General features: G+C 43.0%; 2 protein-coding genes across 2 annotated transcripts in view; one reads left to right on the top strand and one right to left on the bottom strand.

Annotated features, from left to right (window-relative positions):
- Positions 1-1,232: 1,232 nt before the first annotated feature.
- On the top strand, positions 1,233-6,990 carry zbtb2b (zinc finger and BTB domain containing 2b; the record flags this gene model as incomplete). Its single annotated transcript, XM_083898981.1, has 3 exons — positions 1,233-1,295; positions 4,499-4,679; positions 5,580-6,990. The coding sequence occupies exons 2-3, from the start codon at positions 4,507-4,509 to the stop codon at positions 6,988-6,990; spliced, it is 1,584 nt and encodes a 527-aa protein (XP_083755107.1). The 5' UTR covers positions 1,233-1,295; positions 4,499-4,506.
- Positions 6,991-12,288: 5,298 nt separating this feature from the next.
- The window catches only part of akap12b (A kinase (PRKA) anchor protein 12b), a gene marked incomplete at its 5' end in the record, with an annotated part of 41,891 nt that continues 34,773 nt past the window's right edge, over positions 12,289-19,406 (bottom strand). The window contains 2 exons of the mRNA XM_083898567.1: positions 12,289-12,684; positions 13,346-17,485. Of these exons, the coding sequence (XP_083754693.1) occupies positions 13,350-17,485 (4,136 nt within the window). The 3' untranslated portion in view covers positions 12,289-12,684; positions 13,346-13,349. The remainder of the gene's footprint in view (positions 12,685-13,345; positions 17,486-19,406) is intronic.

Raw genomic sequence — 19,406 nt, 5'->3', positions numbered from 1 at the left:
ACTCATCTTTTAAGGCTTACTACTGTATGTGTGTGTGGTTTTCACATAGGGAATTACACAAAACTAGTGTTTAAGATCAATAAAATTATGTATTTCTAATGAAAATAGGCATTCATAATTAAAATTGTGATTGTTGATTTCCTTGTCTTTTATATTTCATTGATATATTGTTTGGTCCATAAAGTGTTTGAAAAGTCCATGGGAAAATAAGCCTACTAATAAACATTTTCAGTAAATGGTCTACTAACGATAATTTGGATTATTATATGGAAATGACGATGTTCTCAAATATCTTTTTTTGTCCACAAACCAAAAATGACTCAGTTTGAATTATTTATTTCTTATATGGAGCAAAGAAACCAGAAAATATTCCCATTTAAGAAGCTGAAAAAAAATCTGAAAAGTTGTTTTAATTCTTTAAAAAAAACACTCAAACCGATCAATCGATTATCAAAAATAGTTGATGATTAATAAGTAATTGATTAATTGTTCCAGCCCTTTAACTGTGGTAGTCTATTTCATAACGCATATAGTATTTTGTTTGTTTGTGTCACTTCTGCCATTTGTGATGGTGTATTTTACGTTTCAATTAAAGCACTATGAAATTACCTTAATGTTGATATTTTTATTGGTGTAGCTACTGCATTATTAGTATTTTAAGAACATTTTAAAGAAAATGTTTTAAAAATAATAATAATGTATATTATTATTTATATCTCTTAATTACAATGTTTGTTTCAATACTTGTGTAATTAAAGCTGAAAATATTTTTTTCTTATCTAAGCATATATTTTAACAAAATATAGTTAAAAGTAAATACCGGGGGTTTAATAACTAATGTGATTAAATAAAGGCAGCGACGACGGTTTTCAAACGTGTCTTTCACGGCTGAGAGAGACGAGAATGAGGCAACAGTCGCAGTGGGAAACAGTCAGAGAGGCTGTTGTGTTCACCGGCTGTCATAAAGCTGTTAGTGTCACCACGGCGGTTACACAGTGCGGGAAACTGACGTTAACTCAACCGCCCTTTGCTCAACGGATTTTTTTTTTTTTTTTTTTCTCTCTACAACGGTTGCTTTTCGGCTGCTTTTGACCCACACTCAGTCAAGTCATGTGATTGTAACGTAAAACCCCTAACCGGAAAACACCGACGGACGACCCCTCTCCGCCGCCAACGAATGCTGCGTTTGCAGGGAAATAGTACAAGCTGCTGCCAGCCCAGAGAGGACGGACGGTCGGACCGAGTCCCCCGGTAACAAACAAACAACGGCGACACTCGGGTTCAGCGGAGAGCAGGTACGGTCCTTTTTCCACTTACACGCTCACCCTCGACGTCACATGCGTGTATTTCGGCTACTTGTGTGCGCTTTGGGTGACTGTAATTGTCACGGCTAAGTTAAAAAGAGACGCGTTTGTGTGACCAGCCCCATCCCCCCCCCCCGCGTCTCTCGCTCGCCTTCCTTCGCGCTTGTGTGTGTGTTGTGTGTGCGCGCCCGCGTGCACGCGTGTCGTTTTTTCCCCCCCTCGCGCTAGCAGCGGTAGCAGCAGCAGCAGCAGCAACCGACCGACGGAGAGTCTGTTCCGGCGCGCTCTTTTCACTGTCCCCCCGGGAAACATGCTAGATGTTAGCTGCTGTTTTCTGTCCGCGTTATTGAACAGCGGCGTCCAGAAAGCACGACGTTTACCTCCCACCACATGTTTGAGCCACAGGCGTTTTTATGGCGAATAACAGATAATCTCACCGCGGAAGTAGCTGTTCCACGTGTCTACATTCAGGGGCGGTGCTTAATGGTCGCAAACAAGTTTAATGTTGATACTGTGGCTAATTTACACGGTCACGTGAATTTAAAACTGTCCAATTTGTGTCTTGTTGTTTTTAAGATTTTTGTTTGTAATGTGAAGTGTCACATGCAACCACTGAACACAATAACAAGACTGCTGCCGCTACAAAACATGTACCTACTGCCAGGGACGTTGGTAGAAATATTGGGTCCTTTGAAACAACATCATTCTGCCCACACACCTACACATGTTAATTATAGGCTAGCTTTACACGACAATGATCTGAACACAAACTGCAAAAGTGGGGTTGCGTTCCCACTTTTTATTTCGCGTTTAGACAAGCGTCTTTTGGGTGGAAATCTGCGTACACACGGTGACACAAAAGTGTGTGAAATTTGATGTAGTATGCATTCCAGGTAGCTAGGTGGCACTGTGAAGCACTGCCATACATCAAAACCAGGAGCGCACGCATGCGTTGAAACTTCCTTCTACTTCTCTCTAGTAGCGCGAAGTAGCCCACAGTCGAAAACCAAAACATTAACTTGGCTTCAGGCGCGCTCTTTTCACTGTCCCCCCGGGAAACATGCTAGATATTAGCTGCTATTTTCTGTCCGCGTTATTGAACAGCGGCGTTCAGAAAGTACGACGTTTGAACTAGGCATGGAAAGATACCACTTTTTATGTCCGATAGTAGTATCAACGAATACCGATATTTGTTCGATACAGTCATTTTAGACCAATTATGACCTATGAAGCTGGTAAAGACACATTTATGCGAGTCATTTCTAAGACTGTGTAACGCATATTGTGGTAATAAACAGCCCGATTTTGTATTTACATTATTACAGTCTGTGCATAGTCAAGCTTTGATTGAATGATTGTTGGATTGTATGGGATTTTACATTTTTATCTGTACGATATCCGATCCAGTGACCAGTATTGGACCGATACTGATACTTATTCCCGTCCCTAAAACTGAATAACTTTGGTTTGTGGACAAAGCAAGACATTTGAGAACATCATCATTTCCATTTTATGGACCAAATTTTTACTCCAATAATCGACAGATTAATCGATTATAAAAATAATAGTTAGTTGCAGCCATAGTCATAGGGTATATCCAATAAGTGGATGTAGTAAATTGGTACATTGGATTGCTCGAAACAGGAAGTAATATGCAAATCACGAGGCTTCAAAACCAGAGTTCAGATTCTCCACCACGTTTTGTTAAGCAGTAGAATTCACCTCTGCAATTTTTATTGGATGCTTCAGCTCACTTCGGTATGGTGGATTAAACTGCTCGGATTGATTCTGGCTCACGTTTCCACTGTGAGATGTGTAGGCTGCATGGTGATATAGCTGCGTCATCTGCATAAAAAGTGTGACATCATACCAGCATGACATGGTGTAGGTCTCTAATAAAAGGAAGAGAAGAAAGTGAAACATTTATTTAAAAAACACATCCCAGGGCCTCGAATCCCCACTCTGTTGTATTGCATTGTTTAAAAAATAAATAAATAAAAATGAACTTTGGACAATCAAAACGCAAACAAACTTTACCACAAGTAAAGGTTCACCAATATTTGTACCATATATAAACTGCAGATCTTTCTTGCACAAGATGCTGAAAGCAAGTCTTTTTTTCCTGCAGTGCCAGCACCTTCGACCTCTTTGATTAAATACATGTGTAGAACACCGTTTATGTGTTTTTACACACATCACGTTTGCAGATAATGCATAATCTGTCAGGGCTAAAGTGGCTGATTTAATATCCATCATCCTCTTGTCTTCATACGTTTCTTTGCTTGCGTGGGGAGGAGAAAGTATTTTTAGTCAAAGGACATTGACCCTCCTGAGATTCCCCCGGACTGTTTCCACTCTCTGGACGGGGGTAGAACCAGTTCTGCCTTAGGAATGTTGTGCCGACACCCATAACAATGATCATGTGATGGCCTAAAGTCCTCGTAGTCCTCTAGTGACCTTTGAGGTCAACAGCACCCATTTCATTGCTCTTCAGAATGGAGCTCCTTAACATTGAGATCCAATGTGGAAGGTTGGGGCTACATCAGAAGTAGTGTTTCCCCCCCGAAAAAAAGTTTTCCAGTACACAGACAAACCCTGCAGAAGTAATAAACTGTGCTTCAATCTAGATTTGGCTTTCAGGGTATCTAATTCTTCTACAATACCCTGGAGGTGATGTCTATTTTCCAGGAACTAATACCAAAAGTGTACATAGGTTGGAGTAATGTTGATACTGTAACACTGCTCTAGTAATAGATATTCTAAATTATTCATTAAAATATTTAGTATACATTTTGAAAAATAAATGCTCTTCTGAAGGAACATGGAATTGGAATCATGATCGATGTCTTGGGAAAAATAATTTACAAATAACTTGATTTATGTCAAAAATTTCCACAGCAAAGCATGTCCAAATGCTAATTATTCCAATACAATGAACAGAACCAATCCAAAAATCAAAAAAACATTTCAGAGCTCTGCAAATTGGCATAAACATCTGCGGGGTTCTATGTAGACAAATTGTCTCCGTCGAGTCTTGTATGGATTCTTCGCCGTTGTGTAGAGTTGAGGGCTTACAAGGTCGTTAGAGCGCCCCTGTCAGCCTGACTCTTTGTGGTCACAATAAACTCTGGTCTCCTTCCAGACAGGAAACTCATTGCTGCTTGTGTGTATCTGTGCGTTTTTTTTTAGTGCAGGTTGAAGAATGGAGTTGGCCAACCATGGTCTTATCCTGCTGCAGCAGCTTAACGCTCAGAGGGAGTTTGGCTTCCTGTGCGACTGCACTGTGGCCATAGGAGATGTCTTCTTCAAAGCCCACAAAGCCGTCCTCGCTGCCTTCTCCAACTACTTCCGGATGCTGTTCATTCACCAGGACAGGTACGAGGAGAGGAGGAGTGTAGTAACAGATGCCTTAACAACAACTCTGGTGTCTACAAAACTAATACATCATATCTAGAGATCTCAACAACTCATGCTGTCAAACACCTTTTCAGTAGGATGACCCACAACTAATGTAATTATTCAGTGAATCAGCTTGAGTTGACAAATAGAGGGTCATTAAGGCGAAAACACAAGATTTCCATGACAATGTATGCATACAAACTGATTTATTCGTGTGTAAATCCACCAGTCACTTCATTAGATGTTGTTGCTGCATCCGTACCACACGCTGTTCTAATTTGAAAGCGGTGTTGTCAGAATGAAATTGTTTTATTCTGCAAATCTGTGGCCAAACATTTAAAGCTGTTGTGTGTTTGCGCAATGCATAAACACAATGTTGACTCAGACTCTTTGTTATATTGATATGGAAGAAAATTATATCACAGTATATAATTGTCTATATAACATTTCTGTTTACTGTTGGCACGTGTGCTGGTGTAAACGAGAAGCAGATTTTCTCCTCTGCAGTTGTTTGCTTGGTTTCGTAAAGTACAAGTGATGAGAAACAAACAAAAGTATAAAATATGAAACTGATACTGAAAGTTGGTGTTAACGGAGATTTTCATTCATTGATGACAGTCGATAAGAGACAATCAGGAAGTGAATGTGGGTTATCAGTGTAACTGTTTCCACGGATCTCTATTTCTGCCTGTCTGGACTAAAAAGATGCCATGACATTTAAAAATGAAAACAGAGTGATGTATGTGTAGTCTTGGTTAAGAATTGAGCAGTAATAATGTCTTTGTTTTATTTTCTGGTGAGCCCTGAGATAATATACAACAATATCTACCTAAACACTATCAGTCATTATTTAACTGTAAAATGTTTTCTTTTCAGTGACTGTGTGCGCCTGAAGGCCTCTGACATACAGCCAGACATCTTCAGCTACCTTCTCAACCTGATGTACACGGGCAAACTTGCGCCGCAGCTCATCGACCCCACGCGACTGGAGCAGGGGGTCCGATTCCTTCATGCCTACCCGCTCCTGCAGGAGGCCAGCCAGTCCGTGTACTCGCAACGCGACCACAGCATCAACCTTTCCACCTCCCTCTATGGCATCCAGATCTCCGACCAACAGGTGGCGCTGTCGGCCAGACTCGGCACTCGGCGGCAGCTCTCCTCGCCCTTCGATGCGGAGCCGCTCATCTCGGAGGGGAAGCAGCTGTCCCCGCCTGCCGTCACAGATTCCTACACAAACTCGTCTCCTTCCAAGCTCGCTTCTTCACCCACAGACATGGAGGCCTCCACCAGTGGCACTAAGCCCACCGCTGAGGAGGGCGTAGCCGACTTGCTGAGTACAGTCGGCTCCTCAGTCAATGCCATTCTCCATGTAAAGCCCAGCATCATGAAGAGGAGTGCGTCCTTTAGGAAGCATTACTCCTGTCATCTGTGCAGTAGCAGATTCACCCAGAGATCCCTGCTGAGAGAGCACCTCCTGCAGCACAGCCACGCAATTCAGCAGCTCTCGTCTGAGCCCAGGTTCACGCTGTCGCCTGCCCTGACTGCAGAAAACAGCATGATGGAGGTGGAGGGAGCCCTTAAGGGAAACAAAGCAAGCGTTTCGGCTGTCACGACCGCCGTCGAGATAATCAGTGACAGCGAGCAAACGCCCGTTTCAGGTACCAACTCAGACTCTCCTCGAGCAGAGGTATCCACATCCAACTGGGGCGTGGGGGGATTAAGTTCTCAGGCAGACACGCCGCCGCCGTCGGACATTGCGGACATCGACAACCTGGAGAGCGCCGACTTGGACCGGGAAGTGAAGCGGCGCAAGTACGAATGCTCCACCTGTGGCCGCAAGTTCATTCAGAAGAGCCACTGGCGCGAACACATGTACATCCACACAGGGAAGCCCTTTAAATGCAGCGCGTGTGGCAAGAGCTTCTGCCGCGCCAACCAGGCCGCCCGTCACGTGTGCCTGAACCAGGGAGTCGACGCCTACACCATGGTTGACCGGCAGAGCATGGAGCTGTGCGCCGCGGGAGATGACAGTAGCCAGATGGAGGCCATGTTCTTGGGCTCGTCGAAGCCTTACAAGTGTAACATTTGTGCGACCACCTTCTCCAGCCCCAACGAGGTGATCAAACACCTGTGCTTCACCCAAGGAGGGTTAGTGGGACTGCAGGGAAACCTGGGGGCAGGGATGCTGCTCCAACGTGAAGAGTTTTCCAAAGATGAAGGCTCTGATTTGTCCAACTCTGGAACCCCATTAGAACCCATCAAGACTGAAGAGATTCTTGTAGAGTAGTGCCAAAACTGTGTTTCTGTCTTTATTTTTTAACATGTTTATCTTCTAAATTAAGGTTAATGTGTAAGCTAAAGCTAGTCAGGGTATGTATGTTGGAAGTTTAAATCTACTTTTTTGTTTTGTTAAGTACAGTATTTTTTTTTCCCCCTTTTGTCCTTTGACAAAAATGTTAAAAAATGAATAACCTATAGTTCACAGGAGTTCAAACCAACATCATTTTTGAAAATAAAATAAAAATTAACACATGGCTCAGAGTTAAAATAAGTAGCCGCCATTGTTCCATCTCATTCAATTGTCTGCGTACATTAGAAGTAGACAGTCACTTATCCGTCTGTACCATGTTTTTCTGCTTGAGAGGCGATATTGTGGTGTGTGGCTGCACAGGCAGAGTCTTGGTGCAAAAGGAAGAGGAAGCTGAGACACTTCCGGAGGAGACAGCATGTTGTGAGATGAGTTAGCTGTGAGTGGGTTTAAGAAGAAAGAAGTGAAAGCAAAAAAAAAAAAATGCTCTTTAGCTGCTGAGAAGAGTTGTTTTTTTCCCACAGCCGTGAATTAGAGGCGGATTCTGCACAATAAGTATAGATTATAATTCCAGCCAAAAGCACACTGAATATTTAGGACTGAGACAATCTGTGCTCTTTGTTTTGAGCTGATGAATATGCAGGGGCTGTGTATTTGTCTCGTCTCCGTTTTAAGAAATGTCTTTTAATCACAATAACAGCTGCCTCTGCAACCATTTGGATGTTTTATCCCGTGTCTTGTTGAAACCATGAGTGGGTAGACGCCAGAAATAAGGCACATCACTGTCACCGTGTTTTAACTTCTACACTCGCGTCGTCACCCGTCGGTTGTTCCAAACATGCCTTGATATGTGAGGTTGTCCTGTGCGTCACTTCCTGTGGTAATTCACTTCTCTTAACAGCCATCTAAAATTGTTTTAAATGCTTTTTTTTCTAATTTTATATACAGTGCTATATTTACAAAGAATACATTATATTGCAAAAGTGTACATATATATATTAGTAGAGAGATAGCTTTGAAAATAATGAAACATTTGGTTTGATGAAACTGTATGTGTTAGGGATGGGCATGATACATTTAGCTTCAATTGTTTTCCTGATGCAAAATCAAATCCGAGCTCGATTGATCATTTTTGTTTTATTTCTAAATCCACTGTATTTTTAAAAAAAAAAGGTTTTGTTTCCACTGCCAAACTTACTCACGTCCTTACTCATTTTGTATCAAGGGAAAATGTCTCTGTGCTGTAGTAGATATAGATATATATATGTTCTTTAACTTCGTCCTGGTTAGATTTCAGTTACAAAAAATGAGTTTTAAAGAAAAACACTGTGCAGATGAAGATAGAGTTGGACCATTTTGCCTGTTTTAAGGAAAATTGTGTTTTTTTAGGAAAGATTAACAGGATAATATCTCGATGTACTGATGAATGGAAAGTTCTAGATACACGTCTAATAAATGTGAATGCAGAAAGTGATAAGGTAGTCGTATAATTATTCATAGCTACTGTGATAATTCACCTGCAGTCCCATTAACAGCAAAATTTTATTTTTTTCGTTCTATTTAAATGCATTTAGAAACCTTCCATAAATATGATTCTGTTATAATAGGATAACATGATGTAGAATGTGATTTTTCTGATTCTTATTCTCTTTTAGGGGTCTGTCCAACTTGTAAAGTCTAATAATTTACAGTTTGGATTCTAGCTAGCTGAGTTATTAAGTAACCCATAGAAAAGCATAATTATATGAGTTATTTAAATTTAGTCTGTTAATTTGTTGGCCTGTTTTCATTTGTAATTGTTTTGTTGTTTTTCAAATGCCCATCCCTAGTTCATTCAATATGAATTGTCCTGTTTTCTGTTTTTTGTTGTTGTTGTTTTTCAAACAATTTTACACAGGCATGTTTTCCATCCTTGTGAGTAGAATGAGGTCCAGCTTACGTGTTTTTGTTTGTTTGTTTGTTTGTGTTACTTTCAACTTGCAATGAATACGTATTGAAAAGCAATTGTTGCCTTGCTGCAATGAGCCCAGTGTTTGGCTAGAGGGAGCTGTGTCTCTTTCTGTCCGCTCAGGTCTGAGGTGAAGGGAAATCTCTGCAAATTGAACGGCTGCATCTTCACTATTGTGGTTGCCAATTACACGTCTCATCTTTGCTGTGTATTTTTTTTGTTTTTTTGAATAGTCCGTCACCAGTTTGTTTCACATAATAACATGTCTGAATCTAGTTGAGTAAATAACAAGCAAAAGTAAATCCAGTTCTACTGACACTCGTTTTCCCAGAGCCGTAATGATACTCATTATGTGTGTGCGTCACAGAAATTTGGAATCCTTTCTCAGTTTGAGCGTTTTTGCTGCACCAGTCCTGATTGTGTGATGCGTGTGTGCTCAAAACATTTCCGTGTCTCAGGAAGATAAAAGTATGATATTGTTTTGTTTTTTTCTTTTCTTTTCTTTATTGTAAACCAAAAGAGTCATTTTGTGACGCGAGTGAGACGCCCGAACCCGTTATACTTGAGTGCAACAACAAAATGACCCTACTCTCCATCTACTGTGATCAGTCCGTGTTCTCAGGAATGTGAGTGAATTTCTGTATAAACACACTTTTTATCTCAGTGAAGAATGAACAATAAAAACCTGTCTTTTTTTTTGTAATAAGTGTGCTCTGTTTTTTTTTTTTTGTGCTCTTAATTGTCATTCATATTTTTATGCACTAGCATACAAATCTGGATATCTATATATAACTTACATGTTTCTTATGTCTAATTTTAGCAAATACTGATCTAAATAGTAAATTATGATGAATTATATATACTCGACAAAAATATAAACGCACAAACTTGAAATGGTGAACAAAAATAGAATGTCATGATATTTGCTCAGATTCTTGATGCATTCATTTATAGAATGATTTGTTTTGCTCAAACCCAGTAGTCTAGTGTCACTTGGCTACTCCTATTGACTATTTGAGTATTTAAACTCACAAGAGTCATGGAGCATGGCAGAGTGGTGGTCAATATGCTTGACCAGTACACAGACACTCCAAATGGTCTGGTCAATAGAAGGGCACACCAAAATGTGGACTTTTGTCACTTGTACATATGCCACAGATGTCACAAATCATGAGGGAGCGTGCCATTGTCATGCTGAGTGCTGGGTTGAGCGTTACAGCTGTGGCAACACCACTGAATGTGCATCATTCCACGATCGACAACCTGGTGTTGGCCATGCGTCCCCGGTGTAGCGCTCTGCGTGAGGCTAATGGTGGACACGCGTTATTGAAGTTTGTGAACTTGGATAATCGACCCCCATTGTGTTCTTCCTGCCGTTACTCCAGGACTTTTGTTTTGAAATTGATCCTAATGCTCGCATAATAAATAATTACTGTTATTTTTGGATAGTTACTCTGTTTTTATAACTACAAGTTTTTCTTTGTGCGTTTATATTTATGTTGAGTGTACATAAAAATATGCACAAATTCATACAAATCACACATTGGTTTTCTCTACCTTTATTGATTGAAATATAGACAAGTTTTCTGTATCCTTACTATTAACAGCTTGGAAAATATAAAAGACAATTAAGACCATGCGCTACATGAATATTATGCTGAATGTCTGCAGATTATTAGTTAATATTACAACAATATGGTTACACAGTATGGTATACAATCTGTACAAATGTTAACATGTTCACAGTTAAGTGTTACAAAAAGCAGGGAGGGGGGGAGACTGACGGTGGTAGCGAGTCATTAGTTCACTCTGTCGTTTATTTAACTCTATTATTTTACATAAAACACCAGTCGTTGGGTGTGTATAAACCCTCTGGAGTCAAAATAAAGGGAAGTGATGACTAACATGGGGGTCTGGACTTTCCTGATCCTTCTCTAGCTTGGTCATAATGCTGAAAGTAATCAAATTAAAGTCAATGGATTTAAGAAGCACTCGCCATTAATTCTCAAGACATCTTTTTTTAAGATTGACAGTGCAACTTTGTCAAATTTGGCAGGGAAATGAGAGAATGCGAATGTATTCCATTGTTGTTTTTTTTGTGCTAAAACAGAACCAAGGCATTTTTCCCGTTCCTTGCTTCTAAATGAGCATTAACTATAAGAACTAGGTTTGTTTGGTGTCTTACAGAAGCCGAGATGGATGCCGACAAATCATACAACACGATGAATCATGTGAGCAATGACAAAACTGTGACTCCCTGATTGATCTTAACTCAATTTGCAGCGCAGTCCCTCTGCAGCTATGACTAAGTGAGTCTACAGCGTGCCTTGTGCCGTTTTTTATAATGAAACGAGCTGTCAGGTTTGGTGAAGGACGTGAAAAAAGTAAAAGTGCACTTTTCAGACGCTGTCACTCGCATTAAAACACACAGATGAAGTCAAATTGTCACAGGTGACTTAAGGGTGTACTACATTTTGTGGGCAACAGGGGGCAACATCACGCTTTCTCTCCATCACAAAATGTACACTTTTTTTTAAACTATTTAACATGATTTACTTTGTGATCATTTCTTACAGGCGTGCGGCTCCTCAGTTTGACTCGTCCAGTGTTAAACGTGTATTCTGTACACATGATCTTTGCCAAGTGAAGGTCTTATAATAGTATTTTATTGTTGTATTATTCTCCTTATTATTACATGGAACAATGTGCAACAGTTTATTTCACAGTGAATCAGGCAGTGGTTGCTTCTCATCTAAAATGGAGCTCATTGAGTGTATTTTTGTTAGGCTGCAGAAGAATGACGGACACACTGTGCCTAAAAGTCAAACATGATGGTGAATCTATCTGGTTCGATAATGTTCACTCTGCCCTCCTGTTGCTTCTGCAGTCAGTGACATCACTTCCTGTCAGAGGAATCACACTTGTACCATGGTATAGTTATAATTGCTACAGATACTTGAAAATAATCTTTGAATATGACAGGAAAAAAAAAAAAAGCTGTGATACACAAGACACTTTTATGCAACCCTTTCACATTTGTTTTGGTTAAATTTAGTCTCCAGTCACGGCCGTGTTGCTGAAAAGAACACCTAATGTTTCACAGCTTTATATGTTTGTTTTTTTTAAAATAGGTAACACTGTCCATACAATAACAAAATAGAGGGGATAAAGACTTTGGGGGTGAATGAAAGTAAACTCAAGATATAAATACAATACACAAGATAATAATCCTCCATCTCTTCACCTTCTAACACAATCTCACGCTCGCTAGTACACACATACAGTCACACACACGCACACGCCTGCAGACACACACACACACTCGACCAGGTTGCAGACTCTCGCCTGATGCAGCAAGGGCAATGGAAAGTCACTGAGACACTGAACATTTATCACACCGATTACAAGCCGGATGGGACGCTTCGGAGGCATAGGACATGCGTGAGTGTGTGAGAGAGAGTGGGTGAGGACACGTCATCAGTGGGGGGGTGTCACGGTGTTGTGACGGGGCTGCAGGATGGAGGTGGAGGTGGGGTTGGGGTTGGGGAGAATGGCGGAGCAGTTGTTGCTCGGACAGACTCAGTCTCTCTTAGCAGGATGGGCGGGGCCCAGTCTCAGCATGTTACCACAGAGCAGCCTCTCTCTCTCTCTCTCTCTCTCCACGATCACTCACTTCCTGGTCCAGACAGAGTGTGTCTCCCAGGCTCTAGTCTTTGTATCTTCAGCTGTGATGGAGACACATAAACACACTTTAGTAACAGGAAAAGACAACACACCTTTATAGGATACTGATCCCATAAGAATACATGAGCTTAATAAATAAAGGAAAAGACAATAACAACATGGGACACTGTCACCGTTGCACACTGTAAATACACTCTCAGGCTTTTCCATATTAAAAGCATAACTCAATCAAAGCAACTCAACCTCAACTTGTGCTCTTTGAAGCTTTGTAATTGAATCTATGAAATACCCCGACATGGTTTCTTGACTCCACACTGAGTCTTTGATAGAAGGAAAACAGTAGGGGGGGAGTGGAGGAATCATAATCAGTCTTTCAGCACAAGTTCATCTGCCCCTCATACAGCGCTTCCCTTCCCTAGACCCTGGCCTACAAAGAGAAGGGGTCAATGGCGGCATTCCTGCTTTGATATCAAAGGTCCCCTGGTTACTCGTAGCCTGGACAAAAGCTTTTTCATCTGGTTAGTGAGCAAATCCCATCCCCTTGTCACTAATAAAAGTATTGGCCCATTGATGGGTTTTTTTAAGCTACAATGAGAAGATTGTACGAGAGGCCAACAAAGGACGTTTTTTCTAGCCTTAAATTTTCATCACTGAAAAACCAAGAAAATGAAAACACACACACACACATACGCTCAGTCTCACCTGCTCACGATGCTGCTGTGATCTCTGTGGACACAGGCTCGATCTCCTTCACAGCCTCCTCTATCACTTCGATCACCTGGGCCATTACCTCTGCACACTTTTCTGATGACGTCTTCTCTGTATCTGGCTGGCTCGTTGCTGCCTCTGTGACTTGACTGGGGACCTCTGATGCTTCTTCTGTCAGTGTTGCCAGTTTGTTTGCATGGCTCTCTGCCTTCACGCTGCTGTTTTCATCCACTGGACCATTGCTGTCAAACTCTTCAATTGCCTCCTCTTCCACCAATGCCTCCTCAACCACCTGTGCAATCTGCAGGACCACCTGAGCTGGCACGTGGATCTCTGATTCTTTGTTCTCTGAAGGAGCCTCAGGCTTTGTTTCCTCGACTTCCTTGGCTGCTTGTTCTACACCTGGTTTCTGTTTCTCTGCTTCCTCTTTGCTCTGCTCCTTCTCAGCCTGGTCAAGCTCTTCACCAGTCTGACATTCCATGACTTCTTCCAACACAACGGTTTCTTCACTTGCTTTTCCATCAATAGCCTTCTTGTCCTCTTCCTGTTGGGCAGAATCAAGGCTCTCCGTGACCTCTATTTCCAAAGTGTCAACAAGCTGTGTGGCAACATGAAGTGGCTGTTCACATACGGCTGGAACGGGGGTGTCAGTGATAATAGGGCTCTCGGCCAAGACCACAATCTCTTCTTCTATTTTAGCTACTGCCTGGACTGTTTCTGGGATGGTAGATGTTGGGGTGGCAGGCTTTTTGGGTTCAGGCATGTCTTTGATTTTATCCACAGCATCCTTTATGACAGCCTGGGCGATGACCATACCTTGAGCCTCAGTTGTTTCACTTGCCACCTGTTCACGCTCTGCACTGATGTCTGTCTCCAGCACCTGAACAGATGTGACCTCGAGAGTCTCTACAACTTTACCCTCCTCCTTGATTTCTGTCACCTGGATCGCCACTTCTGATGTTGCCACTTGGTCAGACTCAGCATTGCTTGAGGTGAGAACGACTGTTTGTGTGATAACAGGAACTTCCTCACTTGGCAAGACCACTGGGATGTCTGGCTCAGTCTCCTCTGTGATAGAGGCCTTTGCTGATTCACATACAGTGGAGGCTAACTCTTCAGTCACAACCTGAACAACCTCTTTGACGGGTGCGTTTTCTTCCGTGGCAGCAACGAGCTGTTCCATGTCCATTTTCGATTCCTTGGTCTCGACTTTTGGCTCGGACACTTCCACACTCTGGGCGCAGACAGCTGTTTCAGATGTTGGTGCGATTGGATTGATTATTTCAGCTTTTGGGGAGTTCTCAGTCACAGTGGTGGACTGAAGGACCAGAGATTCCTCCAGAGTAGTTGTAACGACTCCAGTCTTCTCTATCTCGGGTTCGTGGCTCTCAGCGGCAGTTTGAAGGTCTACACTTTCAACCACTGAATCATCAACGCAAGGCTCAAGGTCGGTGGTTTCTACCTCCTGAACTTGGGCCTTTTCCAATAGATCTTCTGCAGCAGTGGCTTGCTCTTTAGCTGCTGGTATCTCTTTCACCAAAACCTCTGTGCTCAATGGGTCAAGGACCACGGCCATATCCTCAATGAGGGGAACCGCAGGCTTTTCCAGAGCGACTTTGGCAATCGTCTTGGTGCCTAGGCCAGTACAAATAGCCATCGCCTCGTCACAAGCATGCACCTGCAGGATGGTGTTTGTCTTCGACTCTGCAGTCTCAGTTTGTGGCTCAAACTCCGTTTTTTCAGAAGCTACATTTAATGGAACATCTTCAACAGCCACAGACGTCTGCGGTGAAATTTCACTTACATGGACCTCAGCAGCCTCCATCACCTCAGTGGCACATTGAGTTGTGGATTCCTGAGGAACAATGGTGGCTTCAGCATTTGGAGCAGGAGTGACAGATGCTACTTCAGCTGTGGACAGCCTACGCCCCATGCCGCCGAGAGCTTTACGGGAGATTGCAGCGTCGTCCTGAATGTCATCATCGGCAAGATCAGTGTCGGCCGATTTTGGAGTGGCAGCATTCTCTGCCTCCTCTGGGATGTCGCTCAGCTGATCATGTTGAGCATCTTCGATGGTGGCTGAGATCCATGAAGGGGCTCTATCTTCAGAGGACCCTGCACTGTCGACTACAGCTGATTCTGCAGGTGCTTCCTGTGTAGCCTCGACTTGGTCATCATACTCGGAGAGAGGAACAACAGCGGGCGTGTCAGAGTCCTCTTCACCTTGTTCAGTAGAGTCTTGCTTTTCAACCTTCTTCCTCCTGAGTCCAGGGAAGAACTTCCTCAGAGAGAAAGATGACTCATCTTTTGGTGCTTCACTGTCTGACTGCACTTGGTTTCCATTATCCTCAGGCTTTTCCTCAACTTTGGCCTTATTCTTTGGCATGACCATGCGTTTCAGTGTGTCCCAGGTGGATTCTCTGTCAGGGGCACTGCTTACAGGCTCAGGAGAGGAAACAACTTCGGCTTCACTCTCTGTGATTTGGGAGTCGACAGCATCGGCCTCGGTTTTAGCCTCCTCTTCTTCTTCTACAACTGTTTCTACAGCAGCTGCCTCCTCTTCGACCTTGGTCTCCTCGTCATCGGAATCAGACGTCCTCCTTGTCCTCTTTTTGGTTCCACCCATACACATGAGGGCCTCCCAGGACACAGATGTGTCCATTTTCTTTTTAGGCTCCTCTGTGCTACTGACCAGTTTCTCAGTGTTTTCGGTCTTTGGCTCTTCTTCGGTTGGCTTCTCCTCCTTTGCTTCTTCCTCGACACTCTTATCTGCTAATGGAGCACTCTCAGAAGAGGACAGTGTGGCTGATTTTGCTGGTTTCTCACCTGTGGCTTCATCCTCACTATCAGAGGACCTTTTCACAAGCTTCTTGGGTGTCACCAGTCTCTTGAAGGAGGACCAGGCAATGATGCCCTCTTTCTTCTTCTCTCCATCAGAGGTAACTTCGGCATCAGCTTCTTGGCTTGATTCATTCTGGGTCACCTCCACAGCAATGACATGCTCTCCTGACTCCTCTGGGGATGATGGTCCACTCTCAGCTTTAGGAGCCTCTGCTGAATCAGTGGATGACTGAAGTTGCTCAGCTGCCTGCTCTCCAGACTCAGTCAATTTGCTCTCAGTGTCTTTCTTGGTCTTCTGTTTCTTTGTTGACAGCTTCTTCAGGCCAGCACCAGTAAAGAGCTTCTTCAGGGGGCTACCCTGGGGCTTTACCTTCTCCTGTGATGATAGCAGCTCAGCCTCAGTGGTCACCTCTGCAGGAGCCTTTTCCTCCACAGCACTAGCTTCTGCTTTTTCCTCCTCCTGTTTACTCTCCTCAGTGGTAGCTGCTGCAGGAGCAGGGGTTTCAGACTCTGGAGTTGCCTCTGATTTTGCTTCCTCTGGAGTAACTGGGGCCTCCTCCTTGGGCACAGATTTTTCTTCCTCTGAAGTTGCTGGTGTTTCCTCCTCGACTGTCACCTCCTTTTCCTCCACTTCTGCAGCCGTTTCCTCCGTCTTCTCCTCAGCCACTGCCTCCTTGTCTTCCTCATCTTTTGTCTTCTTAATGCTGGTCTTCTTTCTCAGGTTAGAGAAGAGGCCTGTGCTGAAGAGCTTTTTTAAGGGGGACATGGTCAGAGTTGCCTCCTGACTGGCCTCAGCTCCTTCTTCCTTGACGGCTTCTTCAGTATTTTCAGCAGCAGATCCTTCAGCTGGGGCATCTGTAGTTTCAGCTTTGTCAGTTGTGTCTTCAACTCCTGCCTCAAGAGTAGGTGCCTCTGTGTCGGCCTCCTTCTCTTCAGCTGTGCTCTTTTCCTCAGCAGCAGCAGCCTCCTCCTCCTCCTTTGCGGGTTCATCGCTAACCTTCTCTTCATCTTTATCTTTGACATTCAATAGCTTCACTGGGTCTTTCTCCTCACTCTTGTCCTTCTTCAGCGTGAACTTAAAGCCCACAAAGCGGAAGATCTTCTTGAAGCCGACCTCATTGGCATCATCGGGTTTCACCTCCCCTGCTGTCTCCTCGACAGCGGAGATGTCGTTGGCATCGGGAGACTCCTTCTCCACTTTCTCGCCATTCACTTGAGGAGCCACCTCCTCCGGGGTGGTGACCGTATTCTCAGTGGCCTCCTCCTTTTGAGACACAGCATCAGGCTGGCCAACTGTAATGACAAGAGAAAAAAAACATCATGTTAAGTCATGCTATTGGCAATTTGTGGGTCAAAACAAACACAGTAAGAAACAAAACCACATATACAAATGATAGATTCACTTATGATGCCTTTTCCTTGTGTGTATCTGTGCTTCCTTTCTACTCAGATCTCACTCCAGTCTCAGGAAACACATGTGTGAAACCGTTGGACTCTCAAAACAAATCCTCATGACTTATAATGCCTAAAGATATCAGCTTACCTGTCTACACAATCACAAAGATGCATGTCCACCATGTCCTAACGTCAGGCTTAAGCAAATTAAATTTCAAATTACTATGCAGTGAAATATGTGTCCTTAATTTTTTTTTTTTTAACTGTGCCCACAAGTGTCCACATCCATTTCCTTAATTATAGGCATGGAACATTAATCAGAAATTCAGCATTCCTGGAATATTTAATCTTCAAAATAAGAAAAAAATATTAAATTAACCTGATCTTTGGAGGTTATTAGGTAAATGCCTGGCAAACCACTGAGGCATTCTACTCTAACTGTGTGCGATCAAATAAAAGGTCCTTTCATTCACTAATGTTGTTGGCAGGGGCACGCCTAGATTTGCATTCGATCTGGCTTGAGAGAGAAATGTGAGCTATGCTGCTTACTCCACATTTGGGGAAATTATATTTAGGAAGCTCTAAAAATCATATGTCGGGGGAATTGAGGAATGTTTTATTTGTTTTTTGCAGCTATGGCATCTTGTCTGTGCCCATATAGGATTTAAACCAAACAATACAGGCCTCTACTACCCTTCCTTAAAATAAGTCCCAATCCCCTTGACCCAAATTCCACCACAGCAGGATGGATGTGGACCCACCCCCATCCCAAGGCACACACTCATTCAAACACAATAGCCTCCTAACCCTCTCTGGCCTCCAAAAATAAAAGAAGGGGGTGGTCGACTTTTCTATTATCAAGACACACTGAAGTTTGCAAGAGTTTGCTGGCCATGCCAAACTGATGTAAACACGTAAAAAAAAGACAGCACCTGGGCAACTTTACGGGACACATGAATGTCACATGGCAGCGGCGTCTGTCTCACATATGTGTTATTTACAGGGCACTTGTCCAATCACACTGTTGAGCAAACAAGTCCGAAAACAAGACGAGAAAGACCACAAACATCGTATAAACACAAGTCATCGAGTAAATATTTAGGGTGAAACTAAAAACTTTAAATTGGCTGAAACAAAATCTGCTCCACTGTGCCAAAATTGTAAATGTTAATAAAACTTCCAGTGCGTAGAGTTTTAGTGAGAGGACATCTGTGTGTTTGTGTGGGAAAGGTCAGACTGTAAGAAAGCCAGACGAGTCCATGTGCATCTACATGGACAATAAAACAGGACCCATGTTGATTTAACAGACTACTGGAATCTGTCTCATCTTTTTGATCTGGTCTCTGGTCGAATATATATATTTTTTCAACAGGCACACAACTTTTACCATCGCCAGATTGATTCGACTTGGGGGAAGAGAAAGCGTGGGTGTTTTGAATACCGACTGTATACGAGAAAGAATGTGCGTGTGAGGCTGCCGGGAGCGAGCAGGGGACAGTACAGAGATGAAGGGACATGGTTGAAGGGGATGGGGGTTGCTGCCCTGAGGCTGGAGCCCTAACTCACTTAAGATGGTGTTAGATATCTCAGACACACCAACACATTCATAGTCGCTGCCTCTCTCTGCTGGAGACGAGCTCAGCGTGAGCGCGAGAGCATTCTGTAAGATGATGCTCGCGGATTAAATATCATCACCATCAGCCAAAAAAACAATTGTTGTAAATGTACTCCAGTGAGATCAGATAATGTTTCTGTTGTGGCTAGTTCACCACCAGTGTGTGTGTGTGTGTGTGTGGGTGCGTGCAAACTTTGCCAACTA

The sequence above is a fragment of the Microchirus variegatus genome (assembly GCF_963457635.1).
Source record: "Microchirus variegatus genome assembly, chromosome: 12".
Classification (NCBI taxonomy): domain Eukaryota; kingdom Metazoa; phylum Chordata; class Actinopteri; order Pleuronectiformes; family Soleidae; genus Microchirus; species Microchirus variegatus.
This window is presented reverse-complemented; position numbering and strand designations above follow the sequence as displayed.